Here is a 22,655-nt window from a genome sequence, read left to right on the forward strand (position 1 = left end):
TTCCCTAGAATACAAAAGTTTAAGGGGTAATTTGATTGAGATATTTAGGATTTTGAAAGGAATTTATAGGATAGATAGAGATAAATGTTTTCCACCGATAGGGACATAACCTTAAAATCAGAACTATGCCATTCAGGAGAGAAGTTAGGAAACACTTCTTCATGTAAAGGGTGGTAGAAATGTGGAACTCTCCTATAAAAAGCAGTAGATGGTAGCTCAATTAATAATGTTGAATCAGAGATTGAAAATATCTGTAGACATGGATACTAAAGGATATGGAGAAAAGGCAGGTAATGGAGTTAGGATACAGATCAGCCATGATTTCATTGACTGATAGAACAGGTTTGAGGGACTGAATGACCTACTCCTGCTCCTATGTTCATCCTCGGTATGTCTGTGCTTGGAATCTACAACTATGTCTTTCCTTTTCCAGGTCTGCTTTATTTCTCTGTTTCAATTTTGTAAAGTTATCATTATTGACGATTATAGACTCAGCAAGTCTAAAGGAATCTGCTAAAAATGTCTTCATTTGGCATAAACTGGGCTCTAGATTGAGCTTGGTGGATGTGACATTTTTTAAAAATGTGATGACTCTGAGTCAGAGCTCTGCTAATTCAGGTTCGATTCCAGGATTTGAGCACATAATCTAGACTGAAACTCAAGTGCAGTACTAAGGGAGTGCTGCATTGTCCACAGTGCTGTCTTTTGGAAGCAATGTTAAACCGAGGCCCTGTGGATTTAGGTGGATGTTGGAAGATACCATGAAAATAGCTGAAGAGCAGAAAGCTCTCCTGGTGTCCTTGAGGACATGTCCTCAGTAACAAACATCACCAAAACTGATTTATTGGTGATTTTCTCCTTGGATCATGTAGCATCTTGCTGTGTGCAGAATGACTGTTGTGTTATTCTGCATAACAGTCACTCCATTTTAACTTTAAGGTGGTATATAAACACAAGTGTGTAGTGTTTGGATCTGGGTTTGATTGTATTAGTCCAGTTATCAGTGTTCACTGTGTATGATGCTTAAGCCAATGGGTGGAGATGATTTCTTTAAAATCTTCCCTAAAATGGTCAACAAGAAAGTAAAACTATCTGTAGAGAGGCTCCCCCTCCACAGAAGAGAATTAATCCCAAACACATGACCAAATTGTCTCCAGGTGCCATCTCACCTTTCCCCACATGCTGCCTCAACCCTCTGGGATTCTTTGAAGTGGGATTGGTAATTTGGAGTTATGGGCTTCCAGTATTGCCTCACCAAAAGGAGGAATGAAAGTGACTGAAGAAAACAATACTGGAAACTTCGTCTCCCAGTGGGCTTCCATTATCCATGAGAATTCTTTCAATAATGGTAATTGAGCTTCCACTATAAATGGGTTCACCAGGTTATTTAATCATCCATACTTATGATAAATGTTGTATAATTTTATTTTGATATGCAGACCACTTGCAAATGCCAACCCAGACACAACCTCGAAGGAAAATCATTGGCTGACGCCTCTAGGTGCACATGGCACAATTGCACCTCTGCAGCCAGGTAGGTTAACCCCATCTGACACCAAGTGAAGCTGAAATTGGGACTGAGGAATGGGACACTATAGGGCCAAAGTTCTGAATGCACATTCCTAGAGGCAGGAACCCATATCATGGACATTGTCCAGACAACCTCCTGATTGGTAAAATTATCGGATGGAAAATTGTGCCTGTGGGCAACGCTTCCTGCTGTAAGCCTATGTTCGGTATATTGACTATAGATGCCAATAACATCTTAAAAGTCTTGTTATAGTGCACAGACACAGTTTATTACACTTCCACCATTCTAAACCTGGCAATCACACCAAGGTGACAGGGAGGATTATGTGCTGTAATCTTGCACACCTCATGGTGAAGGAGCCTTTAAAGTACGTTTAAACTGAAAACAGTTACATCTGGGTTTAACACCTAGAAATGATTTTAAACTAAGAATCACTTCATATGTTTGCCATTAAACATACCTTGTAAATCTCCCAATACTAGATCACCATCTCCATCTGCAATATAAACTGTTATAAACTGTTATAAACAATCTAAAGAACGTAAACCGATTGTTCGTAAACTTGGTGTCATAAATGACCCCAAAATGAGCTTCTGTCCACATATCCGCACCATCACTAAGACAGCCTATTTCCACCTCCACAACATCATCTAGTTCCACCTCTGTCTCAGCTCATCTGCTGCTGAAACCCTCATTCATGTCTTTGTTACCTCTAGACTTGACTATTCAAATGTACTCCTGGCCAGCCTCCCACATTCTGTCCATAAACTTGAGGTCATTCAAACCTCTGCTGCCTGTGTCCTTGCTCACACTAAATCCCATTCACCCATCACCCCTGTACTCACTAACCAACATTGGCTCCTGGTCAAGAAATGTCTTGATTTTAAAATTCTCCTCCTTGTTTTTAATTCCCTCTATAGTCTTGCCTTTCCCTATCTCTGTAATCTCCTCAAGCCCCACAACCCTCTGATATCTGCACTCATCTAATTCTGGTCTCTTGAGCGTCTCCGATTTTAATCGCTCCCCCATTGGTGGCCATGCCAAGGCCCTAAGTTCTGGAATTCTCTCCCTAAACCTCTACCTTCCTCCTTTAAGACACTCCTTAAAGCCTACCTCTTTGACCAAGCTTTTGGTCATCTGCCCTAATATTGCCATATGTGGCTCGGTGTCAAATTTCACTTTATAACACTCCTGTGAAGCACTTTGGACGTTTTATTATGTTAGAGGCGCTATCTCCATACAATTTTTTGTTGTTGTAAAGTAATTATATTGACATCAATGTTATTTAAAGATTTTGTCCCATTTCATGGCATTTAATTAAACATTTATGTGGGGAATGTCTGCCTTCAGACTGTAGTTCTCCTTCTGTAACTCCCTGCTCAGGTCTCAAGTCAGCTTGTCATGTCGCTGCCGCCCATCCTCACTTCATATCCGGCTCAGGCCTTTTTGTTTCTCCCACCCTCACTGGTTAATCCACCCACTTGCCCATCCGAGCTTTCCCATCAAATCTTGACCCACGCATCTTCAGTCCCAGTCTCAGCCTTCTCTCTTCACTGCTTTCTTAGAGGTGTATAGGTATAGAGAATGTTTGAAAACATTCAAGGTACTATGTTTGATTTATAGTGCTATAAGCATTTCTAAAATAAATTCTCAGCTTACTGTTGGGGAACTGGCTTTGCTCAGGCTCGTTTGGCTGAATGAATGGGCATATTGGGTGGGAGGATGGGCCAGCATGGGAGGAAAGGAAGGTAGGAGAGGATAGCCAGAGTTAGTTAGGGGTTGTATCAGGGAGAGGATAATTTGGTAGGGAGGGAAGGAGATACCGGGCTGAGGAGCAGCACAGAGAGTAGGTTGGAAGTGGTACAAGTGGTTAGGGAAAGGGACAGAAAAGAGGAATGGAGAAGAGGAATGCTGGATAGAAGAGCAAGAAATAGAGACCTAAGGTTAACTGGGCCTCTGGCCTCTCACTGTCTACCCTCGAGGTGAGAAAATAGGGGATGAGTAGGGGGCAGGTGCAAAAGCAGAGCAAGGGGATAAAGAGGATACTTGGGATCAGCAGGAAGTTCAAAGGGGAAGGGATATGCAAAGCGACAGGACCAAAAGGGTCAGGGGAGGGCAGGGCCTACTAGAAAGACGAAGGAGAAAGGGATATAAATGCAAAGGTACTCATCTCTCCCAAAACCTCTTATTTGAATCACTTTAGTCTGGCATCTGTCCTCAAGATTGGCCTGGCCAATGTGAATAATATGCTTTGTGACTGTGACATTATCCACAGGCACTGAATCAGCTTCCACATACATGATGGTGACATCCAGCTCGACATCCCCACGACTTTCCTCAACAGAACTGATCATTTCTGTCAGGCTGTATGTCCTGATATCAGTCAATAAACAGCTTCCTGCAGCTCAACTTCAGGAAGATCTCGAGTACTGTTTTTAGTCCTTACTGTAAAATTCTGTCATGGCCACTCACTTGGGCTGAAACAGTCCATGAAACAACCTTAGCCCTGTTGAAGGAGTAAGGGAAAACTAAAGTGGCAAGGAGAAGGAATTTGCCAAGGCCTGCAGGTCCCCACGCCCATTACCAGATGTATGGTTTGAAGCTTTCAGCAGGTCTCTTCCCCACACAAACCAGAACCCACACTCAAAAGGAAAGATAGAGTGAAATGGGAGAGATAGAGAGAGAGAGAAGAGATTCTGGGATTCAGCTCCTTGAACCATCCCAACAATTAGTCTGAAACATGTGTGAAAACAGCACCCCCTACTGTCAGTTTCCTCCATTTCCCACAACAGCATTCTGTGCTGTCTCTGGGCTCAATTTTGTGCAGCCGTCGAGGGCGGGAATGGTGGTGCGGGATATGGGGTGGGGGGGGGGGGTGGGGTGAGGGTCGGAGAATTGCAATGCAACCGTCCACCTGGAAATCCGGTGTCATGCTGTCAATCCTGGATTTTGTCAGTAGCGGGAAAGCACAATGGTGGTACTCCCGCTGTAACACGATGGGAACCTATTTTAAGTTGCTGAGATGCTGATTTAAATGTATTTAAATATAATAATAAGCGATTTAATGATCGATGACCAATGCTGTGAACAGCAGGTGGCACTGACGTGCTTCCAGTTTCACAATCAGTGAAATGTGGCGGCACAATGGCGAGATGGCGAGAGGGCACAATGACGCGATGGGTAGTCAGCCTTGACCACTGCTGCATAACGAAGAGGGCAGTTTGGAGGCCACTATGGGAGAGCGTTGCTGCAGGGTCTGCAAAGGGGTCCGGAGTTACAGAGGCTGTACAAAGGAGTCTAGGGTAGCAGGGCTTTGCAAAGGGTTCCGAAGTAGCGGGATCTCTGTGAAGGAGATCAAGGTAGCGGGGGCTCTGCAAAGGTGGCCGGGGTAATGGGGGCTTTGCAAAGGGGTCTGGAATAGCAGGGGCTCCACCAATGGGTCCAGAGTAGCGGGGGATCTGCAAAGGGGTTCAGGGTAATGGAGATTCTGCAAAGGGCCAAAATGTGCGTTTGGGGGAGTGGGGGTAGGGGTTCAGTATGGGGTAGGCAAACTGCTTTGTGATCAGACAGCTGGAACAGAGGTTGGGCCATCATTCAGGTTGGGATCTGAGTGACCAGGTTGACAGAATTGGCACATCCTCAGGTAGCAAGGCAGGAGGCCAGACAGGTACAGCTACGCGTGAAGGCAGCTAGAGACAACCTCACAAAAAAATCGTTTTTAAATAAATAAATAAATTTATCCTTTCCTTTTATGGTCCCTGTCTTGCGAGTGGATGCAATGTGCACTAGTGCCCATGGGAGAGCATATGTTAACAACGGCTCTCATTACATTGGCATATTAATGAGGGCTGTGGTCACTTGGCATAGTCCGAAGGGGGAAGGATGAGGTCTACATCTCACAATTAAGGCATAATGGCACATAGGGAACAAAGGATCTTTTTAATTATTTTACTCAAAAGGTATATTCTACACCCGTGAAACCCAAAGTGTTGCAATGTGCTCTTTCTAATCTGTGGTATGATCCCAGCAGCAGCAGCGAGCCTAGAGACAGGCTGCTGATCAGGCCGCCCCTTGCCCTGTTATGACTTCAGCAGGTGTCCTCTGGCTGCCTGAGACCTGGAGGGCCCTGGCTGCCTGGGGGTGTCCTGGACTGGTGTAGGACTCTCCTCAGGCATCATAGTTGCTGGAGCTGGGCTCACAGGCGGAGAGGCTGAGGAGCTGTGTGCCACAATCAGAGCATCCTGAGGGGAACCCCCAGATGTGGCTGTCATCCTCTTCTCCCTTTGAAGGATCTCTTGAGCTCCTGTTCCTTCTCTCGCCCTGCCACTGCTTTGTTGAGCTCATGGCCAAGGTGATGGTATGTAGGTCCATGTGGATCTGTGGGATCTAGCTCTCCGTGAGGGTTGCCAACCTCTCGATGGAGGAAGCCATGTGCTGATAGGTCTGAGGTATGGCAGCAGTCATGGCATGGATGGACTCCTCCATCATCTGCTCATGGCTGCTCATGATCTCTGGCATCTTCAACAGATTTCGCCCTATCCTTCTCTACAACTCTAGCATGCCCTGTACTGTTGACACCAAAGGCTGATCATCATCCTGGGACTCAGCATGGGTCCGGCCACCCACAGTCCTTCAACCGTTGGAGGCCTCGGCTATCTCAGCCGCCACCAGCTTCTCACGCACGTATGTGGTGCTCTGACCAGCTTGTGACTGATTCTAAAGCTGAGCAGGTACCCACTGAAGTGAAAGTATCTGTTCTGCTGGAGATTGCAAGAGAGTCATGGGACAATGCATAGCCTGAGTCATTCTCCTCCTCAGAGATGGATGCCTGTCCCCCAGTGGCTGTGGACCCCTGTGAATGGCTACCAGTATGGGAGAACACAAACATATGTTGGTTAGGCTGTGCTGTTCTCCTGATGTCTACCAAGTGTTATGTGGGTCTCCGACATTGCGCATGCCAAAGGGACACAATTCTCATTCTCTTGCGCAGGAACTCCAATCTCCCCCTTAGCTATTGAGCGGCTGCCCTGGAGGCCTGCCAGCTCCAAGGCCTCTTCCTCAGCAGAGGTAGATGGACGTATATCTGGGAGCTCTCCACCTGTCCGTAACATCTCTCTCCTATTATGGGACCTCTTGTCCTGCAAAAGGAAGGATGGAGATGGTGGAGAATGGCACAGAGATCAACATGATAGTTCAGCTCTTTTCAGCCACTCAATCCTTACTGGGGAATCTCATGTCTCTCCTGCCGACACTCGCTGTAATTGGAGTTAAGAGGGGGTGAGCTATGAAGGAAGGTGACCTGTGGCCGAGAGACATCAATGCATCTATCAGGAAGAGACAGAACTCTAGCCAATCAGCCAACGCCGCCGCATTGCCACCCTCCCCATGCTGTGCACCCTCCAGCATAGTCACATGCAGTCATCTAGAAGACGACTATGAGAATTGAGGGAAGGTGGGGATGTGAGGGGGAAATGGCATTAATATAGGATTAGTATAAAATGGGTGGGTGATGGTCGGCATGGACTCGTTGGGCCAAAGGGCCTGTTTCGGTGCTGTATCTCTCTATAACTCTATGACTCTATGACTGGTATGGAGCTCTCATCTTGGCAGAACACAGTGAGTAATTGACCCTTTTCCTGCACTGGACCCAGTTGCACTGGATGACCCCATGGCTGCTAACCTCATCTGTGATCTCCACCCAGGCTTGCTTGGTGAGGTGGGAGGACCTCTTCTTGCCATTGCTGGGGAAGAGAACCTTCTGCTGTTCCCTTGCAGCCGGGAGGAGAATCAGCAAGGAGGCATCACTGAACCATGGGACCACCCTGTGTCTTTGCTCTCCTCGGTGGGGTGCGACAAAGGACCCAGTAGGCCAAAGTTGTAGGCTGCACCATATCCAGGACAGGAGTGAATGCAGGGCTGGCAGGCCTTTAAAAATGGCAGTAGCACCTGCTCCAGAGTCATAACATGGGTTGTGCTAATAGACATATTGAATCATTACCTTTCACCTGAGGCTTACTGTACAGATACAGGAGCTGACACTGAACTCACACAAGCTATACAATAATAGGCGAGTGTGAATCATTTCCTTTTACTTGGGTTGCATAGTGTGGAGAAGTACTTGTATTTTTGTCTCTCTGAAGCATGTTAGTATATTGTAATGTTTTATTTCACATTTCTAAGATTTGGAATTATATAAATAGAGTCTTAATCATTGCTAAACTTGCATCACTTTTTATGTTGTAAATATTTTCTTTCTATTTGCAGTTGGTATGCCTTCACCTGCTTCTCCTATGTCCCACTTGCCCCAGCCACTTAGTATCTGCTACACCTCTTCATGTGAAGTACTTTGCTGCCCCCTTAACTCTACAAATCCACCCACCAGTAGCATCCTGCCAGTGACTACCATCCCATTGACCCCTTCTTCAACTAGCACTAACCATTCCACTGCCGGTAAGTGCAGATGTCTTTCCCTCTTCAGGAATATGCACTTCATCTTCTTTTGTGTGATGCACAGTAAAAAAAAATACTGGTGTTCTCTTTAATATTCATGACAATTCCAGATCAAACTGGCATATCCTTCACCAGCAATATCAAAGCCAAATCTTCGGTAAATGAGAATAAGAATGGCTACGATGGCAGGCAGACATCGCCCAAAGATGGGGTTAGCGCCTCTGGATCTGGCTCAAACAGTTACAGTCCTCCACCGCCGCAGATCACCAACATCCACGGCAAATCAAAATTTCCTCCTCGCTATGCAAGTACGCAGAACAAACTGCCCAGTTTGCACGCAAGGAGACAAAGAAGCACCGAACAAATGGACCCAACCAACAGTAACCCAGATTGTGAGTTGCATCCATTTTGATGCAGTGTATTTCCGGCTATTTCTGATATACTTGACAAATGGTGTGCATTAGAGGAGAACGTATATATCGCAGAACAACTGACTGGTCAGATGAGTGCAGTTTGTTATTTATAGCAAGTGGGTTTGTTTAGAGTAAATTGGTTCCCCATGGGCACGCAGTACAAAACTGCTGCTCACTGGGACTAATTGGCACCAAACTGCAATCACACTGAGACAAGTCATAGGATAGTTGTCGTGGGAAATGGGAAAATGTCATATTGGTGTAGTCGGGTGAGGGTAAGACTGAGGTGCATTGTTGGGACAGAGTAGAAGGAGCTTTACTCTGCATCAACTGTGCTGTACCTGATCTGGGGAGAATTTGATACTGACACCGGCTGCCTGAAATGGGAAAGTGTTTCATTCCCCACACACGCAAAATATGTTTAAGCTCCCTGTGCTATTGGGGGCTTTGTGTGGCCTAGTGAGGGTGACTGAGATTTATTTGATTATCTTTGGGGATCAGGAGATTAAGAGGGTGGGTAGAATCTGGGATAGGGTAGATTGTGCATGTCTGTGGAGGAAACAGGCCTGATTTGCCAAACTGCCTTTTCTAGTTCTGTGCTTTCTTATCAATATGGCTGTAGATAGTTGTGGGGGAAGGCTTGCAGAGATCTGAAGTAAGTTAGAGGAAGATTTATCTTTGATTAATCATACTTTTATTCTTAGTTTAACTGTGCAAATATACATAGCTCCACACTTAAACACAATCACACTGAAAACAGCTCCTTTATACACAACACACTCAACATAAACTATTCTTTTGGGCCTCCTTATCTCGAGACAATGGATACGTGCCTGGAGGTGGTCAGTGGTTTGTGAAGCAGCGCCTGGAGTGGCTATAAAGGCCAATTCTAGAGTGACAGGCTCTTCCACAGGTGCTGCAGAGAAATTTGTTTGTCGGGGCTGTTGCACAGTTGGCTCTCCCCTTGCGCCTCTGTCTTTTTTCCTGCCAACTACTAAGTCTCTTCGACTCGCCACACTTTAGCCCCATCTTTATGGCTGCCCGCCAGCTCTGGCGAACACTGGCAACTGACTCCCACGACTTGTGATCAATGTCACAGGATTTCATGTCGCGTTTGCAGACGTCTTTAAAGCGGAGACGTGGACGGCCGGTGGGTCTGACACCAGTGGCGAGCTCGCTGTACAAAGTGTCTATACAGCACACATTATCACACCAAATATGTACACATTACATTTGCACCACTGCATGCAGACACCACATATTGCACACTGCACACATATGCATGTTTTTTTGTGGGCAAATTGTAATTATTCCATTTCTCCTCTCAAAAGGGAAGAACACGACTTTGATTTCTGCCCAGATCATTGAGAATGGGCTGATCATCTCGGAGCAGTACTGTCTGAAGCAAGGATCCTGCAGGTAAGAAATATCAGCAGCGTGGTGACTAAAATGCTGTCAAATATCAGTATTAAAGCAGGACAATAACAGTGAGGAGGACTGAGTTCTCAGTCAGGAGAATAGACTGAACGGATAATAAAAGCAAAATACTGCAGATGCTGGAAATCTGAAATAAAAACAAGAAATGCTGGAAATACTCAGCAGGTCTGGCAGGATCTGTGGACAGAGAAGCAGAGTTAACATTTCAGATCAGTGACCCTTCATCAGAACTGACAAATATTAGAAGTGTAAAAGGTTTTAAGCAAGTAAAGTTTGCCTTTGTACCATGACCTTTAGGCACAGTAGAAACAAACTAAGCAAACTAAAATAAAATAAACAAAGAAAAAATAACTAAAAATAAAAAGGGGGGCCCATCAATTGTCAAAATGACGAAGGGCATCAGAAGAGTCACGGATGTAAGTGGGAAGAGACTGGACCGGGGAGAAAAGATAGAGTCAAGATAGGAAGAAATAAGTTTCGTATTATCAAAATGACAGAGCGTCAGAAAAGTCACGGATTGTCAAAAATGACGTAGGGCGTCACCATGACAGCAACCCCCCTCCCCCCCCCCCCCCCCCACTTTTTATTTTTAATTATTTTTTCTTTTTTTATTTGTTTATTTTATTTCAGTTTGTTTAGTTTGTTTCTACTGTCCTTACCCACTTTTTTTCATGTTTGTGCTTGGGGCCAGGGCTGTTCATTTTATTGTCAAGTAACACCCTCTCAGTACTAATGCTTTGTCCTTCACCACACCATTAACATACCATTTGCTTTTGTTCCATGACCTTCTCTGTGACCTTGCCCTATCAACACCTTCTCTTTTGTTATCTCTTGCCCCACCCCCACCTTACTTGCTTAAAACCTGTTACATTTCTAATATTTGTCAGTTCTGATGAAGGGTCACTGACCTGAAACGTTAACTCTGCTTCTCTCTCCACAGATGATGCCAGACCTGCTGAGTATTTCCAACATTTCTTGTTTTTATAATAGACTTCGCAGTTTAGCTATATGGGATTGGGGTTCCTGTATACATTGGGGAAAGAACAGGGGAAGCAAATAGCGATGATATACCAAATCGAGATCCCCTATATATACATAATTACTGTCTGCAGTAAACTCGATGAAGGCCCCTATATCTACTCACAGAGGGAGTAGTGTGGGATACTGAATTGGTGTCCTTTATATGTGCAGGTGGAGAATGAGTTCTCAGTCAGGCTACCAGATTAAATATTTTATAGGTCAGCTTTTATTGGGCCAGGTCCCTGTATGTACAGTGACTGGGTGCACTGGCTCAGGGTACCTGTATGCACAAACTGGGTGTGGTGCATTAAATCAGGTTCACTAAATATACCTGAACTGGGGGTGGCAGATTGGATCAGTGTAGAATAGTGTTTGTATTGTTACGACTGAGTCAGGCAGAGTGCACTGTCTTCCTCTAGTTCACTTCTCCACGGGTCACAACATATATTTAAATATTTACCCAGTTACCGATGCAGCAAATTATATACTTTATTTTTATTTCAGAATAAAATCCACCTAATCGGGTTTCTTTAATGAACAGCAAAATTATTAATTTATTATAAAACAAGATTTATTCAGTAAAGATGCAAAGCGTTAACATACAGATTGAAATATGAAAGTTCCCCTTTTAAATTAGCCCAACACAGATACACATACACTGGTTAAAGAAAAAATAAAGAAGGTTTCTCTGAAGAGATCTCTTTACAAAAAAAGACAAAAAAAAAAAAAAACTTTGGCCAAATACTTGTTAATTCTTGAAGGAAAAGTATAAGATATGGAATGATATCAGTTGTCCCTTTTCTGGAGTCCCAAATACACGTAGATAACTGTCACTGGGATCATTTTGGAGCAGTTCTCTTCAGGCAACGTCAAGATTTAGTCTGGCAGGCGTTCCAGGAGAAATGCGACATCAGGGGTTTCAGCTATCACACACTGGATTCTTAGGGTTTCTCAGAGAGGTGAAGAATTGGTGAACTGGTGTCTTCTCTCTTAGCCAGCTAACCTCCAACTGACTCAAAACAATCCAAAACGAAACCAAATCTTGACCACCATAAATCTTGACATGTAACTTCTCTGTAAACAACTCCCCCTAGTCACCAAGGTGCCTGTTGTTTATTTAGCTTAAGACATGTGACATCCAGGAAGGGTTGTTTTTAAACAGAAAGCTTAAGTTCTTCCAGTGACCCTTTTTTTGAAAAAGAAAAAAGTCCAGCATCTATGGAATCTCTTCAGTCCCAAATGAATCCATCTCCACAATCTTCAAACACAAGTCCTCAAAGAAAATTTAAAAACGGAAGTACTTTCATAACACCTCCATCCTTGGATGAATGAAAAGTCATTTTTAAATGAGTTTCAGTACAAAATGTGGGGGGAAAATAGAATATGGAAAAAAACATTAAAACACATTTACACACTCATTCTCATTCACTTTGGATCTGTGACTAATACAGTTATGCCCTGCACCATCTTGGTACTCAGATAACTCAAAGCAAAGTTAAATTCTAGACAAAGCATCAGCAATTACATTGTTTTTCCCCACAATGTGGATAATTTTGAAGTGATAGGGCTGCAGTAGTAAACTGCATAGAAATAGTCCAGCATTCTGGTTTTTGAATTTTCCACAAAGGCTAGGGGGTTATGATCAGTATATGCCAGTGTCTTTCGGTAGTCATGGGAGACGTATATTTCAAAATGCTTAAGAGCTAGTCGTAAGCCCAGGGTTTCCTTTTCCATTTTTGCATATCTCTTTTGGTGTTGATTTAGCTTTTTGGAAAAGTATCCCACCGGCCTTTCTATGCCCCATTCATCTTGTAACAGGACTGCACCGACCCCCAGGTCACTAGCATCAATTGCTACCTTGAAGGGCTTAGTGAAATTTTGGGCAGCCAACACTGGTTCATTGATCAAAATGGCTTTCACCCTCTCAAAAGATGCTTGGAATTCTTCTGACCACACTATCTTGGCTTTCTTTTTTTGTAGCAAATCCATCAGTGGGGCAGCTATAGTGCTAAAATTTGGTACAAACTTGCAGTAGAAGCCACACTTCCCCAAAAAACTCATGATTTCTCGTTTAGTCTTAGGGGCAGTGAACTCCATTAATGCTTGTACTTTTGCTGTACTTGTCCTTGCCCTACTACATGCCAGAGGTAGGTTACCCTCACTTTTGCAAATTCACTTTTGACAAGGTTTATCATGAAATCAGCTGATTGTAATTTTCTAAATAGAGCTTCTAGTTGTTCCAAGTGGTCCTTCTGAGTGTCACTGTATACCAGCGCATCATCAAGGTAAACCACAGTTAGGAACACTGGCTACCACTTGGTTAATTAGTCTCTGAAAAGTTGGTGGGGCATCTTTTAGCCCGAATGTCATCACTCGGCATTGGAAAAGACCGTCTGGTGTGACAAAGGCCAATATTTCTTTAGCTCAGGGTGTTAAGGAACCTGCCAGTATTCCTTTAACAAATCTATTTTTGTAAGAAATGTGGCACTGCCACTGTCAATACAGCCTTCCAAGCGAGGAATTGGGTAGGAGTCTGCCTTTGTTACTGCATTAACCTTTCTGCAGTCTGTGCAAAATCTAGTTGAACCATCAGACTTAGGCATAACACCACTGGAGAATTCCAGCTGCTTTGACTGGGTTCAGTTAGGTGGTTTTCGAATATGTATTGGATTTCAGCTTTCACCTGGGCCTGTTTCTCTGGACATAAACGATAAGAATGCTATATTATATTCTGCTATATCCACATCATGTATGGTTTAAGGTTGTACATCCTGGTTTATCCCTTCAGACCTTTTTAAATGCTGTGAATAACCTTGTTAGATCATCTTGTTGTTCTGCATCTAAATACGAAAGCATTGTGTCTAATCTCTCTAACAACTCAGTGTTAGCCAATCGGACAGTAGGAGGTTCAATTTGAGAATTGTCTAGGCCTCCTGCCTCATCCCCACTATCCCTTTCATCTTTCACTGTCCCTATTACCTGACATACTTATTCTTGCTTATCCACCTCCCAGTGATGATATTATTTCAACATTGATGTGACACAGCCGATTCTTTTGTGGTGATCTGGGGTTTCAATCAAATAATTTACTTTACCAATCCTTTTTGCTGCTCTATATGGTCCACTGAAGCTTGCTTTCAGCAATTCACCCTGTAAAGGCAGTAATGCTAACGCCTCATCCCCTGGTTCAAATGTTTGGGTCTTGGCATGCTTGTCTGCCCATTTCTTCATGGTTGTTTGGGAAGCTTTAAGGTGTTCCCGAGTTACTTTGCAGGCTCTCATAAGCCGCTCCAGAACACGGATACATAATCTAACAGAGAAGATTAGTCCCTCTGTTCTAAAAACTTTCTTTAATTAGTTTTAGAGGACCTCTTACCCCATGTCCTTAAACTATTTCAAAAGGACTAAAACCGGCAGACTCATTAGGTGAATCCAGAGTGGCAAACAAAAGAAATTCGAACCCTTTGTCCCAATCATGGGGATATGCATGACAGTATACCCTGAACATCATTTTGAGGGTCTGACGGTACTGCTCTAAAGCCCTTGCTGTGGGTGGTATGCTGAGGACTTTAACTGTTATACCCAAGTTACTGGAAAATTTTGGACATAAAATTGGAACTTTGATCTGACTGAATCTCAATCAGTAATCCATATCGAGTGAAAAACTGGGTTAACTTTTCTACCATTACCTTAGCAGAAATTGTTCTCAAGGGAATGGCCCGTGGGAACTGAGTATCCATATCTGTAACAGTGAGTATATATTGATGTCCTGCTTTTGTTTTCGATAGAGGTGCCAGTTTAATGGCAAGTTGCAGTTTTCCCACAATCTGGCACGTATGGCATGTTTTACAAAACTGCACCACGTCCTGGTGAAGACCTGGCCAGTAAAAATGTTGACCTATACGTGATTGGGTCATCCTGATCCCCACATGTCCCACCCATAGGGATTTCATGAGCTATCTTTAATATTTCCTGGCAATACTTGGATAGTACCACTATCTGGTGAACAACCGTCTATTCTTTGTCCATAGGTCTGTGAGGAGGTCTCCACTTCCTCATCAGAATCCCATTTTTAATATATTACCTTCCGGACCTCCCTTTGCTTCAGCTTCAGTTAGAGCCAATTGTGTCACTTTACTTAATTCTGGATTGGCTTGCTGAACATTGATCAGAGAAGACTAATTGAACACTTCTTTCGAATTATCCAAACCCCCAAAGAAAGCTTCAGATATTCAGTTTTCTGTCTGTGGTGCCAATTTGACCTCTAACAGAACTTGTTCAACAGTGGCGCAGCGGTTAGCACCGCAGCCTCACAGCTCCAGCGACCCGGGTTCAGTTCTCGGTACTGCCTGTGTGGAGTTTGCAAGTTCTCCCTGTGACTGTGGGTTTCTGCTGGGTGCTCTGGTTTCCTCCCACAGCCAAAGACTTGCAGGTTGATTGATCAATTGACCATTGTAAATTGCCCCTAGTGTAGGTAGGTGGTAGGAGAATTGAGGGAAGGTGGGGATGTGGTAGGGAATATGGGATTAATGTAGGATTAGTATAAATGGGTGGTTGTTGGTTGGCACAGACTCGAAGGGCCTGTTTCAGTGCTGTATCTCTAAATAAATAAATATTGCTCGGGTCACTACGCCTGAAGGAAAAATTCCTGGAACCTTTTCCTGCAACTGCTCTGTCTCTTTGACTTCACTTGTTCTTTCCATGATTATTGGAGAAGCTACTACCTTCGCTCCGGCCAAATCATTCCCCAGGAGTAGGCTGACTCTGTCTACTGGCAAACTATGGACAACTCCTATGGTTACAGTTCCAGACATTAGGTCACACTCCAGGTGCACCTGATACAAAGGTATGGGTATATACTCCCCACCGATACCATTCACTAAAGCATTCTCTGGTGGAAAATTTATGCCTTTCCCCAGCAAAAGAGCTTGCGTGGCTCCTGTATCCCTAAGTATAACTATAGGTTTACCTGCCTCATTTGAGGGATAAGAAGTTATTTTTCTTTTTGACAAGAATTCCCTATAACTCTCAGGTATCCTGTTCACGTCCCCCGCGCTCAGTGGTTTTTGTACTTAGCCGTAAAGCTGCAGTCAGAGCTACAGCCTGATCGGTCATACTGTCAGTCAGGGCCCCTTTCTCTGCATTGGCCTTGTGTACCCCAATAAATCCCAGGGTTTACCCTGCAACTTCCAGCATTCTGCATCTTGTGGCAATGGAAATACTTAGGCTTTTGGACCTCACATCCACCTTCAGCATCTTCCTTTCTGCCCTGAGGAGGAGATCCTAGGGCATTCTCAGCTATCCTTTCTTGCCCCCGGCTACTTGCCTTCCTTTCATCCTCCCACCTTCTATCCTCCACGGGTATTTCCTTAAGGGTCTCATAATGGCCTCTACCTTTAGTACCCACATTCAACGATCAAAATTAATTTGCTTTACCCCTCAAATTCTATATAAGTCTACCCAGGCTGTTTCTAGAGGTTCTGAAATTTCTGTATTTAAACTTCAGGGACTAACTCATAAGCAGCAATAGCCTTTTTTGCTGTATCATAATCTACAGAAGCCTTGTGAGAAAGCATAGCATAAACTCCATGAGCTTTACCAGTCAACCTGCTTTGCATGAGCAGTGTCCAGTTTTCTTTCAGCCACCTCATCTGTTGAGCTAGCTTTTCAAAAGAAATGAAAAATGCCTGTATGTCCCTTTCCTCAAACTTCAGGAGGGCTTGCACAAATTTAAACAACTCTCTACTGAGTCCTAGGTTAAAGTCAGATTCTTCCTTCTCAAAAGTTTCACTGGAGTCAAGGCCACCCTTTTGTTTTAGTTCCAGCTTTTTTTAAAATTCAAATTCCCTTTCTTGCTCCTTTCCTCTCTCCTCTTTCCTTTTGAAATGCTCTTTTTTTCCTTTGTCTCTTTCTTCCCTTTCCCTTTCTTTTTCTCTTTCAAGTTCAAGTTTTTTTTTCATTTCTTTTTCCTGTTCATGCTGCTTCATCTGCAACTGAATTCTAGCTAATTCAACTGAACTACCATCTGGATTGCCATTTCCTTCTTCCAATTCCAAATGCTATGCTATTACTTCAATTATGTCTGCTTCCTTAGCTCCTGGTTTTAACTGGAACCCCAACTTTTCTGCCAATGCTTTTAGCCTAGCCTTGGTTAAGATTTGCGAATCACTCAGGGATCAATCCTTCCTCTCCAGAAAGTTTGTAACAACTGACAAAGCCATTCCGGTAGTGTAAACTTTATTCTAATGCACGAGAAACCTGGTTTTTTTCTTTTCCCCTTTTCGATTATTATTACTGCACTTACAAGTGCTCGTCATCGGCTTTGGGTTATCCCGCACAAAGTCCCCAATTATATGTTATGACCGAGGTGGGAAGTGTGCACTATCTTCCTCTGGTTTCACTTCTCCATGGATCACAACATATATTTAAATGTTTACCCAGTTACTGATACGGCCAATTATGTACTCTATTTTTATTTCAGAATAAAATCCACCAACCAGGTTTCTTTAATAAACAAAACTATTAAATTTATTATAAAACAAGACCTATTCAGTAAAGATGCAAAGCATTAACATACAGATTGAAATATGAAAGTTCCCCTTTTAAATTAGCCCAACACACATGTACACACACGCTGGTTAAAGAAAAAAAAATTCTCTCTGCAGAGGTCTCTTTACAAAAAAAGACTAAAAAATACTTTGGCCAAATACTTGTTAATTCTTGAAGGAAAAGGATTAGATATGGAATGATATCAGTTATCCCTTTTCTGGCATCCTAAATATGCATAGACGGGGCTGTCACTGGGATCATTTTGGAGTAGTTCTCTTCAGGCAACGTTGAGTATTAATCTGGCAGGCTTTCCAGGAGAAATGTGGCATCAGGGGTTTCAGCTATCACATGCTGGATTCTCAGGGTTTCTCAGAGGTGGAGAAAGGATGAACTGGTGTCTCCTCTCTCCACCAACTGACTCAGACAATCCAAAACGAAACCAACTCTTGACCACCATAAATCTTGGCATGTCACTTCTCTGTAAACAACTCCCCCTAGTCACCAAGGCTCCTGTTTATTTAGCTTAAGACATGTGACATCCAGTAAGGGTTGTTTTTAAACAGAAAGCTCAAGTTCTTCCAGTGACCTTTTTTTAAAAAAAGGTAATTCCAGCATCTATGGAACCACTTCAGTCCCAAATGAATCCATCTCCACAATCTTCAAACACGAGTCCTCAAAGAAAATAAAAAAATGGAAGTCTTTCATAACACTATATATACACCGAGAGGGTGTGTTATATTTATTGATGTTCCTATATATACTTTTACCAGGTGAGGTGTACTGGATTAATGCTGTTATAGACACAGTGGATTCAGTATGTTGCATTTGTTTTACTATTGATATACAATAGTGGATGAATGAATTGGTACAAAACAATAATATTTAAGTTACAATAGATAATTTGATGCAGTAGTTCTAGGCCTGATTTTGTTCTCTACTTAATTTCATGATCTCTGTTGTGCTTTGGCATAATTTTAAGTAGTTATTTGTTTTTAAACGTTCACTCAGTAGCAGAAACCAGGAGAAAGCTGTTTTGTTCCAGAACTTAATTGGCAACATATTTTCAAAGAATAACTCAGAGAAACTAAGACGCTCCTGTCAATTTTATTACCCCTCTACTGGAGCGGATATCTGTCACGGGTAATGATTGAGAAAATTAATTTAAACTCAAAATGGTGCATGAATTGAGGAAATGAATCAAAAATCATTGTCCCAAATGTTTTAAAAGGCTTGAAATTTCCTCCGCATTTTGGGTACAGGGACAAGGCAGAAATGCAGCTGTTTCCAGAGCATTGCATTTGGTTCCAATGACAATGACAGTATTATTAATCCTGTATTTGGGTATCATACTGGAATGACTATTGCACTGATGCCCAAAAAAGTCGCAAAACTGCCAAAAATCTGTTTGTAAGAAAGGAATTGCAGAGTCTGCAGCTGCCGTTGTCTGATTGCCCATTAACTGTTTTCTGCTCTCCTCTGTAGCTCAGGGAATTACACTTACTCAATTCCAGTCAGCAAGACCACACCCATAGATGTCACCATCACTCTTCAAATGAAGTAAGTGGCATCGTTCCTTCTCGAAAGTAAAGCTTTGTGTTGTTGATATGTCTCTTGAACTCATTGTAAATTTGAACAAGAATCTTTAGCCTTTCAGGGGTAAATAATTTGGTCCTCGCCAGACTCCAGTACTGCAACAAAGTGGCCATTCTTCACATGAGCTCAAACAGTATGAATTCTTAGGATATTTAACTGAATGTCACAGCCACGCCTAATCCTGTCCCTCCCCAAAATTCATACACGTTGACTTTCAAGCAGGGATTGCTGGTTAACCATCAGGAGACGATTATTTTTCCCTTCCCAGGCCAGGGGTTCTGAGTTCAAATGAAGCGCTTTGCTGCTTCCCTGGCTGAAATGAGCTAACTCAGTATATACCTGGTATTTATCAATGGTATTTATCGCAGAGTACTGAAAAGACTAGGGCAGAGATTTGTGAACCACTGACGACCATTACGAGGGAATCATTGAACACTGGGGAGGAATCAGAAGATTAGAAATGGACCAATGGGGTGCCAATTTTAAAAAAAGGTGACAAAACAGGCATAGGCAACTAGAACCCCAATAGACTTACTTCCATTCCATGTAAAGGATGGAATCAATTATCAAGAGCCAATTTAAGGATTATCTGTACAATAACCTAGTTCACAGCAGTCAGCATCAATTCACAAGGAGAAAATCCTCCCTGACCAACCTCCTCCACTATTTTGAAGAAGTAAAACCTAAGTGTACGATGGTAAGCCCAATGATGTGCTGTATCCTGACTTCAAAAAGGATTTTGACAAAGTTCCACATGAAAGATTTAATTAAATTAGAAATGTGGAGATTCAGGACAAACCATAAGATTTGATAAACAGTTTGATAGGTCGGAAATGATATGTACGCGTAAGAGGAATTATGTCAGAGTAGGGGGAAGCACCCAATGTGTACTTCAGGTCTTACGGCATGGATCGCTACTGATTCTAATTTACATAAATCACCTGGACTCAGAAACTCAATGTAAAGCGGTTAAATTTGCAGAAGATACCAAATTTGATGGGGCAGCTCAGAAATGTTGGAATATGTTGGACAAGAGAAGTGGGCAGAACAATGACAAATGTAATTTAATGGAAACAAATGTAAACTGATACATATAGGGGAAAAAAATGACATGCTCCATGAATAATCTTTTTAAATTAAGGATGAATTTGAAATAGATGTTGTACTTTTAGTACTATACTATACTCAGCACTATACATGTACAACCAATGCAGATCAGCAATCAACAAATCTAATAGGATGTTCAACTATAAAACCAAAATAGTAGAATAGAAATGAGAGGAGGTAATGACCAAACCTGATAGTTCTTTAGTCATATTTTGAATACTTTGCCAACTCTGGTCGCCAAGAAACAAGGGAAACATTTGAGCACTGGAGGGGGTCCAGCGAAGAACCACGAACCACTGGGTCAGGGGGCTGAGTTATAAGAAAAGAGTGAGACTTGGACTTTTCATCCTTTAAAGGAGGCAATAGAGAGCTGATCAAATAATTGGTGTATATGACGAAGGGTATTTAAATTAAACTGCAGGAGAAGAACTAGAGCCACAAATTCAAACTAGAGATGGGTACTTTTATGACAGATATCAGGAAATTCTCTCACACAACATTAATCAATATGTTGAATAGAGTTCCAGATACAGCAGTGGAGGCAAAAAAAACCAGAATCATTTAAAAACACAATTGGTCACAACAATGTGATGTTTAAGATCCTTCTGGATGGATGAATCAAGGTGGACTGGAATGCCTTCCTCCTCTGTATTATCTTAAGATCTTGTGGGTGTCCCCTCTGTGAAGGACAAGTATTGCTCCCCCATAATGGGAGCATATTGCTGAATAACTACTATCTATTTTCCTTCCTTCCTATGCTATGTTTCCATCTTCTACAGCTATAGAATATTTAGTATATTTTTTCTACAAGAAAAGATTCCAAACACATCTCTCAGTAAGAGCTCATCAAGCCCATTCTGATATGGTATCCACATTGCTTTTCACACAATAGGGTGACCGGAGGTATGTAAATAATTGCCTGAAGTGAGCATGTGAATGTAATAGTACAAGATTAAATTAGTCCTCTGAATACTGAAAGTCAAAGTCTCACCTTTCATGTGGCATAAAAAAATTAACCAGTTGTTCCGGATAGCTTTACATGTCACATGCTGACAATAAAACTGAGAAAATGGATCTGACTTGGCATATTTCTCTAATTCAAGAAATGGCGACAATAAACTGAACTTTGGCATCCCCTCCTCCACCCAACCATTTTTCTTTCTTGCGATCCCAAAGTGACTGACTTTTATAGGATACAGTTCCACAGATGCTGACAACTCTCAACTGGGAGCAAAGAATGAGTGTTGGAAGGCTCTTTTACTATGTTTTATTGACTATTGCAATGTTCACCTGGACGGCCTCCCGTCTTCCACGTTCTGTAAACTTGAGGTTATCCAGTACGCTACTGCCCAAATCCTAACTCGCACCAAGTTCATTCACCCATCACCTCTGTACTCGTTGATCTATATTGGCACCTGGTCCAGCAACAACTGGTTTTTAAAATTCTCAGCCTTGTGGTCTTGCCCCTCCCTATCTCTGTAACCTTCTCCACTCCAGCACAACAACCCTCAGCGAACTCTGCAATCCTCCAATTCTTGCTTGCGCGTGCCCAATTTACTTCACCCTTCCATTGATCATCATGCCTTCAGCTATCTGGACTCAAGCTCTGGAATTTGCTCCCTAAACCTCTCCTCCTTTAAGACATGTCTTAAAATCTACCACTTTGATCAAGCTTTTGGTCAACAGCAATAATGAAAACACCAACAACTTTCATTTATATTACACCTTTAATATAGTAAAATGTCCCAAGGCAGTTCACAGGAGCATTATCAAACAAATGTTGACACCGAGCCACATAAGGAGATATTAGGACCAATGATCAAAACTTGGTCAATGAGATAGGTTTTAAGGAGTGCCTTAAAGGATGAAAGACAGTTAGAGAGGCAGGGGGGTTTAGGGAGGGAATTCCAGATCTTAGGGACTAGACAGCTGAAGGCATGGCTACCAATGGTGGAAAGATTAAAACTGTGGATGCTCAAGAGACCAGAATTAGAGTGCAGATATCTTGGAGGGTTGTGGGGCTAGTGGAAATTACAGAGATAGGGATGGGCCAAGCCATGGGGGGGATTTGCAAACAAGGATGCAAATGTTAAAATCAAGGTGTTATTCAACTGGTAGCCAGTGTAGGTCAGCGTAGGTGATGGATGAACGGGACTTGGTGTGAGTTAGGCCACAGGCAGCAGAGTTTTGGATGAATTTAAGTTTATGGAGGATGGAAGCTGGGAGGACAACCAGGTGTGCATTGGAATAGTCAAGTCTACAGGTAACAAAGGCATGCATGAGGGTTTCAGCAGCAGATGACCTGAGGTGGGGCTGAGTCGGAGGTGGAATTAGTGATGGCGCAGGTATGTGGTCAGGAAACTCATAGGCAGCTCAAGGTTACAAACAGTTTGGTTCAGTCTCAAACAGTTTCCAGGGAGAGGGATGGAGTCAGTGGGTAGGGAATGGAGCTTATGGCAGGGACCAAAGGCAATGGTCACCTGTCCTATTATCTCCTTATGTGGCTTGGTGGCAAATTTTGTCTGATGATGCTCCTGTGAAGTGCCCTGGGACAT

At 42.9% G+C, this 22,655-nt stretch overlaps 1 protein-coding gene and 1 long non-coding RNA gene across 6 annotated transcripts in view; one reads left to right on the forward strand and one right to left on the reverse strand.

Moving 5' to 3' along the window:
- The window catches only part of myrf (myelin regulatory factor), a 368,359-nt gene that overhangs the window by 318,769 nt on the left and 26,935 nt on the right, over positions 1-22,655 (forward strand). For all 5 annotated transcript variants that reach the window (XM_068046165.1, XM_068046166.1, XM_068046167.1 and 2 more), the window contains 5 exons: positions 1,440-1,534; positions 7,796-7,981; positions 8,092-8,373; positions 9,726-9,813; positions 18,883-18,957. In XM_068046165.1, coding sequence (XP_067902266.1) covers positions 1,440-1,534; positions 7,796-7,981; positions 8,092-8,373; positions 9,726-9,813; positions 18,883-18,957 — 726 coding nt within the window. The remainder of the gene's footprint in view (positions 1-1,439; positions 1,535-7,795; positions 7,982-8,091; positions 8,374-9,725; positions 9,814-18,882; positions 18,958-22,655) is intronic.
- Positions 1-22,655, reverse strand: part of LOC137377023 (uncharacterized) — a 50,505-nt gene that overhangs the window by 7,426 nt on the left and 20,424 nt on the right. The window contains exon 2 of the long non-coding RNA XR_010976342.1: positions 1,992-2,039. This is a non-coding gene — a long non-coding RNA (uncharacterized lncRNA). The remainder of the gene's footprint in view (positions 1-1,991; positions 2,040-22,655) is intronic.

This window comes from Heterodontus francisci, chromosome 14, assembly GCF_036365525.1.
Source record: "Heterodontus francisci isolate sHetFra1 chromosome 14, sHetFra1.hap1, whole genome shotgun sequence".
In the NCBI taxonomy this organism is placed as follows: domain Eukaryota; kingdom Metazoa; phylum Chordata; class Chondrichthyes; order Heterodontiformes; family Heterodontidae; genus Heterodontus; species Heterodontus francisci.